This window comes from Misgurnus anguillicaudatus, chromosome 6 (genome assembly GCF_027580225.2).
Source record: "Misgurnus anguillicaudatus chromosome 6, ASM2758022v2, whole genome shotgun sequence".
NCBI lineage: Eukaryota > Metazoa > Chordata > Actinopteri > Cypriniformes > Cobitidae > Misgurnus > Misgurnus anguillicaudatus.
Genome location: NC_073342.2, coordinates 7,780,020 through 7,795,851, shown reverse-complemented (window position 1 = coordinate 7,795,851; position 15,832 = coordinate 7,780,020). Strand labels below are relative to the sequence as shown.

Here is a 15,832-nt window from a genome sequence, read left to right as displayed (position 1 = left end):
CCACATGGATTTCACGTTTTTTTAATGTGAACAACATCAATTTCACATGTGAAATGTGTGTTTTTGGTCATTTTTGTGTGAATCCCATGTGACGTGCATGTGCATAATGTGGTGACAATTTTTTACATGTAATCACATGTGGACAACATGTCCCATCATGTGATCCACTGATTTCACATGTGATCACATTGGTCTCACATGTGTTTCACGTGGGATTCACACTAAATATCCAAAAAATACACGTTTCACATGTGAAATTCATGTTACTTTTCTGTAAGGGTTAATCCAGGACTAGGCCTACAAACATACCTTACTATAACAGTAGTGGTTTGCATTTTGAGACAAAACAATGGCACTGATCTATGCTAAGATTTAATGATTTAAATTAAGGCAGCTCACACATACAGTTAAGTCTGGGCTATATAAGCCCTGTCTGGAAAACCGCCCTATTATGTTGCCCACTACTTTTGGTGCTGACATTACATAGGCCTACCCTACATCTTTACTCTATCTGCATTGCAAGGTCTTGTGTAGTGCAATTATCTGTGACATAGAAAGCTTTTCATTTTTCATCTGCATTTATTACCATACAATTCTCTTGAATCTTAACACACACACAAAAAAGTTTGCTCAAAAGGGATGTGTAGGCACCATTATTTGTTAAAAACATCTGTTTTGTATTATTAAAAGCATTGTTTGACTATACAAGGGTTATATTTGACAATTTTACTATGGTTTTACTAAATATCCATGAATGCAGAAGTGTTACTCAACTCACTCACTAGGTCCATTTAGAAGGATGGTTTTCTATGTTATAGTGTGTAAATAGACTAATTCACTGTATATACACACAAAAGGCTTGTATTAAACAGTTACTATGCAAGTCTACAAATGACTTCACACTTCCTTGAGAGATTCGTAGTAGGTGGTTTTCCCATTGTTGCTGTTGGTTTCCTCTGGGCGCAGAAGTCTTCTCACTCCAAAAACATGCAAGTATGGTTATTCAGAAACTATTGGCTATTATTCTGTGTCATCATTGTGACAGACTGGTCACCTCTTCTGACCTTAGGTAGCTGAAATAAGCTCCAGCATCTAGATATTTAAAGGTATTGTGGAGGATTTTCTTTTTCCGTGTGGATCAAGAAGACTATTGGTCCTCCTAGTTGTCAATCAGGAGTGTTGCGCAATTGCATTTTTCAAAAAAGTGGAGAAGGCGGTTCTTTTCTAAAATTCGAGAAAATCCTCCGCTACACCTTTAAAATATAAAAACTTGGTGTTTTTTATAGTTAAAAGATGTAAATGAAAGACAAAGTTGCACATAGTAAAATTTTAAACCTTTATTTGTTTACTAGAAATAAAAACGGTGGAAAAAACCCATCATGTACCAGTAATGTACTGTAGTTAACACTGAGTGAGGGTAATTTGAACATGATCTTCAGGCTCCCAGGTGGGCGGCCATGTCTTCTTACTGGGAAAAAAATTGTAAAAAAATTACAACAATTAATAACTAATAAGAGTACAGTGGTGAATTAAATTGGCATGTAGGTTTATTTACCAGGATGGACATGGCTGCCAATGCACCAAAACCTCTTTACGTCCCTGTGAATTAGGTAAGAAAACAGAGCCAATTACAAAAATAACTTTACAATTTCCATCCCTACACATCATTACATCATCACTACATTTTCAAAGCATTTAACATAACTCAAAAATTTTGTCTCAAGATGCACACCAGTATTGTTTCTTTTAAGGTATGTTTGTTAAAACTACTTAATATATGCCTTAATATAACTATAATATAACTATAACCTATTTCTGGATTAATCTAAACTCTTTCCAGGACAGCAGGCCTACATGTTATATAGTTAGATTATGATATATTCACAGTACACCGTAAAAGCCATTATTATATCAATTTACAATTCTTCACTGGCGTGTGCTCTTCAAACTCATGCTCTTTTGCACATACTGTAATGAGTCCAATGCCATGCACTTAGGACTAAGCAATTAAGAAGTCCATTCTAGATGTAAATTTAGCAATAAAGTACCCTTCACACTAGCATGCATTATATGTGGAGTTTTTAACATTACAACAGAGCCAGATATTTTATCCTAAGTTTATTATTATAGAAATTATGCTAAGAATGATCCAAAAACATAAATATTTTACTTTTTTATTAGGAATTATATAAATTAATTTACTGTACATAAAAAGGTCACCAGTATTATGGAACAAAACATTAACAGACTGTATATACTGATTAATTCAAACCTTTCTGACACGCCTTTTTGAAAAAGATTCCACAGGAAATACGTCCAGAGCCTCATGAAATTGACATTCTGAAATTGACAAAAGTAACATTTGGTTAGAAATGAATTGCTCAATTAGTAAATAAAGTGAATGGAGAATGTCTAAAAGTTCAAATGTAAAATAATCTTTAAACATTAAAAAACATTTAAATCTAAATAACAAATATAAACATCAATAGTATAAGAACTTTCCAAATGGATTACATGCAACAGTTAAAGGGATAGTTCACCCATTTCATCATTTACTCACCCTCGTGTTGTTACAAACCTGTTTGCATGTATTTGTTCTGCTGAACACAAAGGAAGATATTTTGAGAAATGTTTGTAACCAAACTGTTCATGGACCCCATTGACTTCCAAAGTAGGAAAAAAGAATACTAGTAAATGGGGTCCACAAATGGTTTGGTTACAAACATTTCTCAAAATATCTTCCTTTGTGTTCAGCAGAACAACGAATTTTATACAGGTTTGTAACAACATGAGGGTGAGTAAATGATGACAGAATTTTTGGGTGAACTATCCCTTAAGCAGTGCTAAGGAGCTAAACCACTGGTCTCAAACTCAGTACCTGGAGGGCCACAGCTCTACAGTTTTGCTCCAACTCTCATCAAACATACCTGATGCAATTAATCAAAGTCTTTTTCTTAATTGTTACCACTAACTATATTGTATAACATTAAATACCTGTGTCCATCTTTTTTCTCCGCTTTCTTTTTGCAACCATGTTGACAGCTGATTTGCTGTAAAGAAAGTAAAAAGTTTTTAGCATTAGTTCAAGTGTATGTCAAAGAACAGTTTTCACTGAGCCCAAGTTCAAATTTTTATTCTAATGGTTTTACCCAAAGTCCCTTTATGACAAGTCATGTCACTTTGATCATCAGTTCGGTCATTTCTAAAATGCCTCTCGGGCATGCAAGTGCAGCTCCTATCTCTTTAAATGGGAAAACTTTCAAATTTCATATTTGAAATCACTTATAAATCTGACAACAACTTTATAGTTTTATAACCTTTGTTTCTCGTGTTTAAAGGGAGTTAAAAATGCTTACTTTTCATTCTAGACAGTATACTACGCAAGGGGTTTTCAAACCTGTCCTAGAGGACCACTAATACTGCACATTTTGTATGTCTCCCGTTTGTGACACACCTCATTCAGATACATTACACACCCAGTTCAGGTGTTGCAGTCTCTACTAACAAGCTGAAGATTTGAATCAGGTGTGTCTGATGAGGAAGACACGCAAAATGTGCAGGACTACAGTAGGTGTCATCTAGAACAGGTTTAAAAACCCCTGTACTATACTGTCTGTTTCTATAGACGCACGTATGGTGAGACAATTACGCTTCTGGTTTCAGTTTTTTAATGGTCTGACTAGTTGCTAAACTGAACTCTTGAACAAATACCTCTTTGATAATAACAAATGTTTTGGTTTCCTACGTAATCTAAGTGTTGTTTATTTTGCTTGTTATATAAATAAACTACTTTAAAAGGCCTTTGTTGTTATTTTTTCTTAGCGGAGTTTACCGGAAGTTACGTGTTGACCACGAAAGCTGCTTGTTTATGTTGTTACTGCTGAAACAGTCTATAGCAACAACAGCTTCTAACAACATCTGAAATTACATGATTACTTTTCTAATCAACAACTAGCATATTCAGAAAGCAGGTATAATTTGCCATATTGTGCATTACACTTTCATCTATTCTTAAGTAAATGGAGTGCAATGTTTTCCTATATCTATGTCTTTGCTTCACCTCTTCTTATACTCACCAATCTGCTTCCAATATGACTTCCTCATTTATATGTGCACCTGTTTCTATATTATTCTCTCTTCTCCCCATTTCTCTCCTTTCCTCCATCTCAAGTGCTCTAATCTTTCTTTTCACCCTTTTTTCCTGTTCAGCGTTTTTTCTCTCAATCCCTGGTTCTCTCTCCCCACTCTGTTGTTCTTCAATCTGCTCTTCCTCCTCCAATATTTCCACATCTACTTTGTTCTCAAACAGAATGTCCTCTTCATCCTCTACAGTCCCTTTCAAGTCCTGACTTTCTGCCTCATCGCCCGTGACCTCTTGGTTTTTTGGTTCTCCCTCTTGAGTATCTGATTCTCCCTTGCCACTTTCTATCTGTTGTTCTTCCATCTGCTCTTCATCCTCCAATATTTCCACTTCTATATTGTTCTTCAATATAATGTCCTCTTCATCCTCTATGGTCTTGTTCAAGTCCTGACCTTCTGCCTTATCACCTTCTGTGACCTCAAGCTCTTTTTCTGGACTAAAACCTTAAAAAAAACATTTTTGAAAAAAGCAGCATTAAATTCATATTACAGGGTTAGTTCACCCCAAAATTATAGTTTTATCATAAATCCTTTACCCTGTCGTTCTAAACCACCAAGTCCTTCGATTGTCTTCAAAACACATTTTTAGATATTTTTGATGAAAACTGGGAGGCTTGTGTCTGTATCATAGGCTGCAGTTTGATTTTCACAATCAAGCCAAGAAAAGAATCAAAGGCATCGCTAGAAAGGTCCATCAGTAGTTCAATAATACTATTATGAAGCAATTAGAAAACACTTTTATGTGCAAAGAAAAGCATGCTGCTGATGTGACCTGTGTACGTTGGCAACTAAGTTAGCAGGTGACGTCGTGAACGCGCACTGAACAACCAAGCAGGAGAACAAATTGTCGAATTTGTTTTGTTTTCTTGCACAAACAAGAAAACTTCATAATATTATTATTGAACGACTGATGGAACAAGGACCTTTTTGGCAATGTCTTTCATTCTTTTCTGGGCTTGATTGTGAAAATGAAACTGCAGTCTATGGGACAGTCACAAGTTTTCATCAAAATATCTAAAAATGTGTTTGGAAGACAATCGAAGGACTTGGTTGTTTAGAACGACACATGGGTAATTGATTTATGATAAAATTGTAAGTTTGGGGTAAACTAACCCTTTAAAATACATAAAAAACAACAAAAAAGTGCAGTTTAACAGAAATAGATACAGAGCTTACTGTAATCATTAAAATATTAGAAAAACTTGTGCCAGTGCTTGCCAATAGGTTTTACCCTGTAAAATATGCTCAAATAGTATGAGCATTTTTTCAATCACTCCATGGCCCTCAGGTGGGAACTCAAATGGGCATTGGACCTCTGCTGTCCATTTTTGGGCCTTGGATGATTTTCCCAGTAAAAGAACTGGAAGGTAACCAAGGGCTTTAAGCTTTTCCATCTAAAATTTAAGAATGTCAAACAGTAAACATGTTATTAAATGGTTCATATTAATTGTGAAAGTAACCGCTAAAAAATCTGCTAAGCCCCATGTCACTTTACGCCAACATGCTTTTTCTTGGTTAAACACAAAAACAGAGAAATTTAAAAATGTCCAGACTTTTATTTTCCATACAACCTTCAACAATATTTACAAATAAAACCTGAATTCTTGTCAACCATACATCCATAAATACAAGCAGACTTATTTCAAAATAGATAAATCATGGCTTCTGCCGAAGATAAATTTAGGCAGCTTGGTTATGCAAGTTTAACTGATATTTACTTGCCAAACTTAAACTTAAATAACATATTCCAAAACTGCAATAAAATCTGACATGATCTGGGTCATATGATTTGTGTCATAAGTGCAAACTAAGTTCAAAACTGTATATTTTGTTTTGACTTAGTTAAAGCGCATGTGCAGTAGTTTCTACTTTCTATAGCAACTACAGCTCTCAATTGCAGCTGCAGTGATATATGATTTTACCAACTGCTAATGATCTCTGCCCATTTAAATCTGGCACATCAATGGCAATAATATGAATTGGTTTTATCTGTACATGTATGGAAAACATCTTTAAAGGATCACGCCCATATTTTGGGATTTTAGCTTGTTCACCGTGTCCCACAGAGTTGGATAGGTCCATACACACCTTTTTCATCCCCGTGCGTCCTGTAACTCTGTCTGACGCATCCACCGCTAGTTTAGCTTAGCACAAAGACTGGAAGTAAATGGCTCCAGCTAGCATACTGCTCCCAATAAGTGACAAAATAACACAAACATTTTCCTATAAATATGTTGTGATTTGTATAGTCACACTGTGTCCAAATAACAAGGTCATATGAGACACGGCCATCTTTTAAAGGTGCAGTGTGTAATTTTTAGGAGAATCTCTTGAGAGAAATGCAAAATAATATACAAAACTATATTATCAGTGGTCTATAAAGACCTTTAATAATAAACTGTATTGTTTTTGTTACCTTAGAATAAGACGTTTTTACCTACATACACTGAGGGTCCTCTTACATGGAAGTCGCCATTTTGTGCCACCATGTGTCTACAGAAGCTCTTAATGGGCAAACTTTTTTACTAAGTTGTTTTAAATGATGACATGTTTGTCCTTTGGCAGCTACCGTAGCTTCTCTATGCATTTCAAAGCAAGGGGTGAGCTGTGAATTGAGCTCTTGGTTGCAATTTGCAACCTTACCGCTAGATGCCGCTAAAATTTACACACTGCACCTTTAACAGTATACATACAGGAAACTATATTCTCAGAAGGCGAAGGACTGCTACGAGGGCGGCAGCACCCGAGAAGCCCTCTGGTGAGGAGCAGAGAGTTCGGTCAAAGTTGTGCAAATCACTCCGCCCAAGTAGCAGTGCTTCATCTTCTGAGAATATAGTTCCCAGTATGTATACTGTTAAAAGATGGCTGTGTCTCATATCACCTTGTTATTTGTACACAGTGTGACTATACAAATCACAACATATTTATAGGAAAATGTTTGCATTATTTTGTCACTTATTGGGAGCAGTATGCTAGCTGGAGCCATTTACTTCCAGTCTTTTTGCTAAGCTAAGCTAGCGGTGGCTGCGTCAGACAGAGTTACAGGACGCACGGAGAGGAAAAAGGTATGTATCGACTTATCTTACTCTGGGGAATACGGTGAATAAGCTAAAATCCAAAATATGGCGTGTGCCTTTAAATAATATAGCCACTTGTATAAATGATTTTGGTTAACAACAAAGTGTGAGGTACTAAAATTAGGGTGTTGAAATTTACTTACCATGACAGCTAAATTGTCAAGGACATTGGACTGATTCCGAGACTTAATAGTTGTTTTTGCCCACTGACTGGCTTGGGCTCGAAACTTTGCCAACCGCACGGATTGTCTGTTTTTAAAATCAAGCAGTTTTCCACACTACAGAAAGAGAAACAGAAATACATTGTGTATCAAAAGAAGCAATACAATGTAAAGAAAATGTGTGAATTACACACAATCACCTTGACACAGCGCCGGTTTCTGCAATTCATTTTGTTCTGGCAGTGGGGACATTGCCGAATAGTTGAACCTGGCATTTTGACTACAAGAAAAAGAACACAAAATGACTAAACTTGATATCATAACAGAAAAACTTACAAGCCACTTAAAACTACTTTGTTATCATCAAGACGATTTAAAGGTTGGCCAGTATAAACACAGTTTTAGTACGTGATGATGATTGTGTCAATAAAAATCCAAACATCTGTGATCTACACGTAATGCCTTGCACGGACATAAGTGGGATTAATTAAAACGTAATCAAACATATGATGTATCAATAAAAAGTAATCCTTACGCACAGCTGACCTTTAAACAAATTTTTACCCAAACAGTTTTTTTTTTTAAATATTTTTTTTAAGACTAAATCGCCTGACAACTGTAAGCATACTTGCGCATGCTCACTTCAGCCAATAACGTGTGATGCAAACAACATTAACGCACAAGGGCGGACGTTATTAGTATTGCATTTACAATAATTTGTATGAACAAGAACTAATTTTGCGAAATACTTAACATTACTTTTGTATCCTATCCTGATAATATGATTGGCAGCTTCTTCAACCACGCACGTGCTCTCCAGGTTGTACTGAACTACCGTGTACCGTCCAATAAGGGGGCGGGACAATGATAAGGACGCGAAAGATGTTTTAACATTTGATTGGTTTCCAAGCGGGAGTGGGCGGTTCCTGAAGCAGCGAAGTACTAAAATGATGTATTTATTATTATTAATAAAGTTTATACTTTAAATATTCCAAAAGCAATCACAACAGTGAAGCAGCACGGAGATATTTAAATATTTTTATTAATATATTATATAGAACACAAGCCAAAAAGCAGTAAACAAATTAAACAAACCAGACAGCTTTCATATTTAACTACAAGCAGCACAGCTGTTTAAACTTTGAATTAATAAAGCGTCTGGAAGCTTTTGTTTCCGCGTCTGAAACGGATTGTTTAGAATTAAACTGTAAAAACAATCGTCCGATACAGCTCAGTGTATAATGTTAGATGTTTCAAGATTCGTCACAGTATGTAATGTACAACAGCTAGTTGTAATAAAAGGGATCTAAACGTAGCATATTCTGTTTCGGCATAATCGTAAATCTTCGTAAGATTGAATGGGCGGGACAATGATGATGATGACGTTGTGAACAATTTACAGTTCTGCGTGCAATTCATACGCATTCTACATCAATGGAAGTTAACGGGAGGGGTTTTGCGTACAATATGCACGCAAAATGTGACTTTGGCGTGTAAATACTACGCCAAACGAAAATGCAAACTCGTTGTATAGATACGCAGAAGCAGGAGACTGGGTTGCCACAGCAGAGCTGGTCTGCTTCAAATGAAGCGTATGAAAACTCCAAGAAGCTGCGTTGCAGTGCAACGCCGTTGATATATCCAGACTGGAAGATATATAGAATGAAATAGTAATTGTGATATTGTCTGCTTATGGAGTTTTGTATAAAAGGATAACATTTAGACTTACTCTTCCTCCACACTTCGTGCAATGCTCCAGCAGCTTTGCGAAGGCTTGTCTGGAGAATCTTGGAGAGATGACCTTGAGTTCTTGAAAGGAGATCAGGAGGTCCAGTATGTAAAGTGTGGTGGTGATTATTGAAGCTGGTCAATATCCACTCCTCAGAAGGTCTTTCAGGTCTGGGGTCCTTTGCTGTTTGCATGTTTAACAGACATATAGTTCCTGATGCAAGTCAAAACGCCCTTGGAAAAAAAAACATTTACCACATACTATATTTTATAACAGTTAATTCATTCTGCACATTGTGAATGTTTAACAGACATCTTATAAGTTTATATAATCCCAGTATAGCACTCCTTCTGCCTAACTCCTCGAGTAGTATCATTTGCTAATTCACCAAATTGCTTTGCAACAGATTGTGATGTGCTATACAATGCACTTTGACTCTACTGCAATTGTAAGCACAATGCCACAATATTGAAAACATCAAAACATAGTGTGAAAAACATCAAATCTAAAATGGAAATCTAAACTGTGAATTGGTTTTACCATTGATGGTAATTAAAATGACTGGTTTGCCTGAAAGCATTATTACGTTTGTGCGTTTACAACAGCGGTCTGGCATCTTGCCCACTGCCAAAAAGAAAGAAAATTACTAGTTTAGATTACCTGTTACTGGCTGCAGACACATATAAACATCAAAATTAGGGCTTTTGTGAGAACATACCTTGGTTTTTGGTTGGACGGATGCCTTTAAAAAACCTATTAATTACACATTCCCTATTGTGGAGTGGCTGTTTTTTGTGACGTAATACATCAGGGTCCCCCCACAGAACCACTCTCTGGAAGAAAAAGAAATTAACATTATTTTAGATGAATAACTCATAAAAAAATAATACACTAAACCAAACTACTCAAGATTTAGTTGGATTCTAGGTTTGATTTTTTTGTATAGGATTGCATAGTGGCTCAATGTTTATTTAGCACTATCACCTCACAGCAAGAAGGTCCTAGATTTACTTTACTCTTAAATGTGTTTTTATCTGGTTATCCAAGTTTCTCAAATCCCAAAAACATGCATCTTAAACCATAAAGCAGGGCACTGTGCATTAATTCTTAGCAAGCATTGACTATTGACTAAATAATATTAAGCTCAAATTAATCAATGCGATTTACCAAATTCCTCATGAGGATTTAGTTTTGCTGAGGGTACAGTTAGGTGAAATCTCCACACTGGATGACAGGAAGCACTCAACCCTGTAAAATTCACTGCAACAGTACACAGAACAGGTTAGGCTATCACTACATACATGATCTTTTTCAACTTATATACAGAACTGTTTATGAAATCAGATGTATTTCTGTTAAGCATTTGGTAAAGACATTACCAAGTACTTGACATGATAGTATACTTAAGTGTTATACTCTATTTTTTATGTGTTTTGTCATATTGAAATGATTTAAACTGTTGATACTCAAATACAATTACAATGTTATTCCGTAATTTGATTTGGTCCACAATTTACATTTCAATTCCTACAAATCTGAAAAAATTTAGATATACCCTGTAGCTGAGGCTTGGCGTCACCCTCCTTGCCCCAGCCAACAAAGATCCTGTTAGAGGTCTGTGAAGGGTCTCTTCTAGGGCATAAACGTTTCGTCTCCACAGCTGATCTCCGTGTGTTAAAGTGAATATTTCTTGTAAGACTAATAAAGGTACAGGAGGTGAAAGACATGCAACAACTAAAAGGAAACACAGCATAGTGTAAGTATTGAATAACTTAAATGAGCCTTGGCATAGATTCTCCAAGTCTCTGAAACTCAGAGGATGAAACCTCTCTTTTCCAAAATATATTACCTTATTAAAACATGCCACAGAGCATTATAGGATGTTACTTGCTAAATAAGTTGCTATTACAATATACCGTATGAAATCTTCAACACTCATCTCTTTTCCATATTTATCATTTTTATTTTAAGTTGTCCCACATCCATTATGTTTAAGTATAAACTAACAGGTAAATAAAAACTCTAACCTTGGCTTCAGCTAGAATGTGGTCATGGTTCAGCTCAAGAGCCATGAGCCTCCCCACTTGGTAGTGGGGATCCTGTTTGTCAGGGGTATATCTGGTGGCCATTGCAAAGCAGACAAAGACAGAAGGACAAACACACAGCTGGACAGACAGGTACAACAGATGCAGTATGTAGAGATAGGTTGCAAGAAATAGACAGAAAATGATAAAGAAAGAGAGGATGGATTGGTCTTAAAATTGCATTTGGGTTTATAAAATAAGCAACGTTAAATCTAAGTTGTAACAGGTGATTCGATTGACAGGATCTGCAGGGAGAACAGAAAATGTTTATTATGTAATGTAAATTAGCTCTAATATAAGGCTTAAATAGTGTACCCCAATAGTGGGGATTCCTATTTTCTTACAAATATTATAAGACAAATATTAAAACTTTAGACTATATTAAGCTCACACAATAAAGCAATGACCACGTTAAGTAACCCTAATGTTGATAACCCTGCTGAAAAAAACAGCATCAAACCAGCATGGGAATTATGCTGGTCTATGCTGGTTTAGCTGGTGGTCACCAGCATACCAGCACCAAAACACAACATATGCTGATATGACCAGCATGGGATGCTGGTGCTAATGCTGGTTTGATGCTGGTTTAGCTGGTGCTAATGCTGGTTTAGCTGGTGTTCACTAGCAAATCAGCACCAAAACACAACACAACTATGCTGGACTTGCTGTTTTTTTCAGCAGGGAACTTAAACTAGGTTAACGTTAGCTTCTTAATGGGACTTTACTTCTCTAACACGAAACGTTAGACTTCCCTTGCGAAAATTAAACATTGTTTTACTACAGTTAAGAAATAACCATGGATTTGAAAAAAAGGTAAACCATGTTTGGTTTAGTAAAACCATTTTGCAAATAATCGATACACACAAACCGTGGTTACTACACTTTTACCACAAAAACATGGTTAATTTTCGTACGGGTTGGCAATGTCAGCCTAATGCCAAAAGAAATGCGTCAATTATAACATTTAAACAAATAGTGAACTTTAAACTTACCTGGACAGTGATTTACGCGTAATGAGAGAATCCCAGTCAATTACGAGTACCGAAGAAGAAATCACCCAATAGCAAAGAGGACTGGCTCAGATTCCATAGCAACGGAGGCAGAGAGGATTCTGGGAAATGCAGGCGTCCGAAACGGACTTTTTTTTTACAATCAAAGTAGAAACAATCAAATTTGATGGCCATAACATCGTATTGTTGAACTATCAAGCACACGTTAGTGTTCATGTGTTGAGAAAATATTGTAATCTGCAGCGGGCCCACATGTAGTTTTAGCTGGTGCCTTCACCATAGTAGATGTCGATAAGGCTCATGGGTACTGTAGTATTTAATCTTGTATTTGACACACGAAACCGATCGAAAAAAATCAATATTTCTCAGAAAAAACGGCAACATTTGGAAACGATTGCAGTAGCAAAACTCTGCAGTCTTGTATATTAACAATTATGTACTGCTGACGATGGTTTACAATGGCGATCATCATGCAGAATATTAAACAAATAAAAAAAGGATAAACGTCTCCTGATTAAATGTTGAGTAAAGTAGCGCTTAAAGTGTAATAAATTAATGACAAATAAAGTAAAACAATACAGCTCCCGGGTATACCGTATACTATTGCAATACATTAGATTAAATTCGTGCTGGAAAACACGAAAAAATAATCCCAGCCAACATTGCAAGGTGGGGCCCATGTGGGCCCCATATGGGCTTCCTATGTGGGCCCTATATGGGTTTGTCCATGGGTTCCACTATGGCCCCACGTGGGTGCACACATGAATTTGATATAGAAACTGAGTGGGGCTTATGTGGGGCCCAGCTGGGCAACACACATGGGGCCCATGTGGGCCCTATATGGGCCCCATATGGGCTTCCAATGTGAGCTGTACATGGGTTTGTCCATGGGTTCCACTGTGGCCCCACCTGGGTTGCCCACATGAATTTGATATAGAAACTGAGTGGGGCCTATGTGGGGCCCACGTGGGCAACACACATAGGGCCCATATTGCACCCAAGTAATGAAGCCCACGTTACATATCAGGGCCCAGAATGGATTTTTAATGGGTACTGGACTGGTCCCTTATTATGAAATAATTATACTTTTAATGCTTAATTGTAATTTACTTAAATGATATATTTGTTTTAAATTGAAAACCGATAAAAGCAAATAATTTCAGTTCGGTAAATATCAGATTTCAGCATAAATATTCAACAGTTCATTCATCTGTAACATCACAAAACATGAAGGAGGTGCAATATGAGAAATCAAATTAAAAAACTGTAAAGGTTCAATATATCAAAATACTTTATTGTCAATTTATAACAATACAATGCTAAAATAATCATGAACATTTAAAAACTGCTAAGGCAGGTAATGACTAACAATTTAACATAACACTTAAAATAAGCATTGAAAGAAGTCAAACTCTTAAAATACTTCGAACTCAAAAACAACACAAACATTGCTCACTCTTCTGGAGATGGTCTTCTGATCTTCAATTAATCTTTGCTCAAACGTTTTATGAAGAACTTCCAAAGCATCCACAGCCAAACTCATTAAATGTCCTTGCACGTTTGCTTTGATTCATCCCTGTGCAGTCCGTGAACTTGTACCGTAGTATTACATTTTCTAAAAACACAACTCAGGATAAATTGCAAGTGTAACAGTTGTGAGAGACTCCTGCTGCTCCGATAGAAACCGTATCCTTGCGCCTGAGCGGAAATTCTTGTAGTTTAAATGTTTATCATCTTTATAGTTGTAATTTTAAAAGTCTGCCTATTTTAGCAAAGATTATTTAAAATATGATATTATATTATGTGATGGAAATCACAATTAAAAACATTTGAAGCAGGACTACTTTGTCAAGTGTAATGTGTCGTTGCAGTGAGCAGATCGTAATGAGGTCTACTTATATGAAACAACTGACTCCTCTAATCAGACTCCTTTCAGAATGTTTGAAACATTTCTTTAATTAACACACTTATAAAACTGATGAACTTTCTGACATTTCTTATTTTCACTCATGCTCAGCTGTGCAAATTAAAATTAATAATTGGCAGGTAAACATTACAAATATCACAAATAAATGCATAACAATAATGGATTTTTATTTAAAATGTTTTATACTGATCATATGCTATCTGTGATATTATTTGCTCTTTGTATAAAAGTGACTATAAACCAAAAGTAATAATTTTAAGAGTTTAAATGTATATAAAATGTATTTTAAGCATAAAATGTTTTGCCCACATAGGTGCCATGAGGGCCCCACATTATTATCCCACATGGGCAAACCTATATGGGGCCCACGTAGGGAAACCCACATGGGACCCACATAGTCAACCCACAAGGGACCCATATATATTGCCCATGTTAGCCCATGGCCACATGAAACCCATGATGCCCATATGGGACCCAAGTGGGGCCCACATATCAATGTTAGTTAACTGTAAAAAATACTGCATGGTTATATAATATGGTTTATACTGTTGAAATCATGTCTGGTTTTTTATTTGCTATTTGTTTAAAAGTGACAATCAACCAAAAGTTATTATTTTAAGATTGTAAATGTGTAAAGATATATTTCAAGCATAAAAATGTTTTGCCCACATAGGTGCCATGAGGGGCCCACATTATTATCCCACATGGGCAAACCCATATGTGGCCCACCTAGGAAACCGACATGGGACACACATATATTGCCCATGTGAAGCCCATGCCCACATGTAACCCATGCTGCCCAGATGGGACCCACGTGGGGCCCACATGTCAATGTTGGCTGGGATAGGACAAAAAAACGTGGTGCAGGCACGAAAAATACTTCCTATTGAAATACATTAGATTGAAAGTCGTTCTGACTAGCACGAAAAAAAGGGGGAAATCGTGTCCTTGAACACGAATCAATAGATTAAATTACGTGACTATGTCACGAACTGCCGTGAGACTGGGTTGAAATAGAACGTTATTTTTAGGTTATTTTAACGTTTTCCTAACGTTAAACTTTCCTGGCTAACCAAAAACAAACCTTGGAAAATAACGTTATGGGAACCAAAAACTAACGTTAGGGGAACGTTTTGAGAACCAATAACTAACGTTAGGGGAACGTTTTGGGAACCAAAAATTGTTAGCTGGGATTCTGTAATAGCTTTTGTCTTAAATGAGGTCCTAACTGAAATTACCAGGGTTACCAAACAGTTAAGATAAGATTTAAAAGGTAGGACTTTTCCGTAATATGCCCCCAGATGAAGATGAAGATGAAAGTCATTGTTGTTCTTTTGGTTTGTGTGATGATGAAGATTCTGTTCTGTTCTGATCTCAGTCATGAAGTGTTAAACTCATAGCACTATAAACACTCACACATCACTGAAGCATGACAACACAATGCAAAGAAGTGGGCAGGATTTCAAGCAACTTGTGCTAGTAAACTATTATACAGCCAATAATAAATATAATGTAGTAAACAGAGTAAAATTCATTGAACAGATCACAATTTGCAATGTCCTTTGCCTGTGATCCGCCACAACACACAGATTTATGTTAAACGTGGAAAAAGTCAGATTTTCATGATATGTCCGCTTTAAATAACATACAAAATGCAACAATAAATGTAGCTACACACTCATCGACGCAAGGAAAAATATCCCA

At 36.3% G+C, this 15,832-nt stretch overlaps 1 protein-coding gene and 1 long non-coding RNA gene across 2 annotated transcripts; both read right to left on the bottom strand.

Moving 5' to 3' along the window:
• Positions 1-1,322: 1,322 nt before the first annotated feature.
• LOC141364268 (uncharacterized) lies at positions 1,323-8,325 on the bottom strand. The gene is made up of 9 exons (XM_073868445.1): positions 8,138-8,325; positions 7,579-7,658; positions 7,361-7,495; positions 5,372-5,534; positions 4,077-4,584; positions 2,995-3,050; positions 2,273-2,340; positions 1,556-1,599; positions 1,323-1,468 (listed from the first exon to the last, which is right to left on the bottom strand). Exons 2-9 carry the CDS (start codon positions 7,651-7,653, stop codon positions 1,402-1,404), a joined length of 1,116 nt encoding a protein of 371 aa, XP_073724546.1. The 5' UTR covers positions 7,654-7,658; positions 8,138-8,325; the 3' UTR covers positions 1,323-1,401.
• Positions 8,326-8,937: 612 nt separating this feature from the next.
• LOC129436744 (uncharacterized) lies at positions 8,938-12,846 on the bottom strand. The gene is made up of 5 exons (XR_012369942.1): positions 10,663-12,846; positions 10,275-10,367; positions 9,826-9,940; positions 9,108-9,340; positions 8,938-9,024 (listed from the first exon to the last, which is right to left on the bottom strand). It is a non-coding gene; the product is annotated as an uncharacterized lncRNA (long non-coding RNA).
• Positions 12,847-15,832: the final 2,986 nt, after the last annotated feature.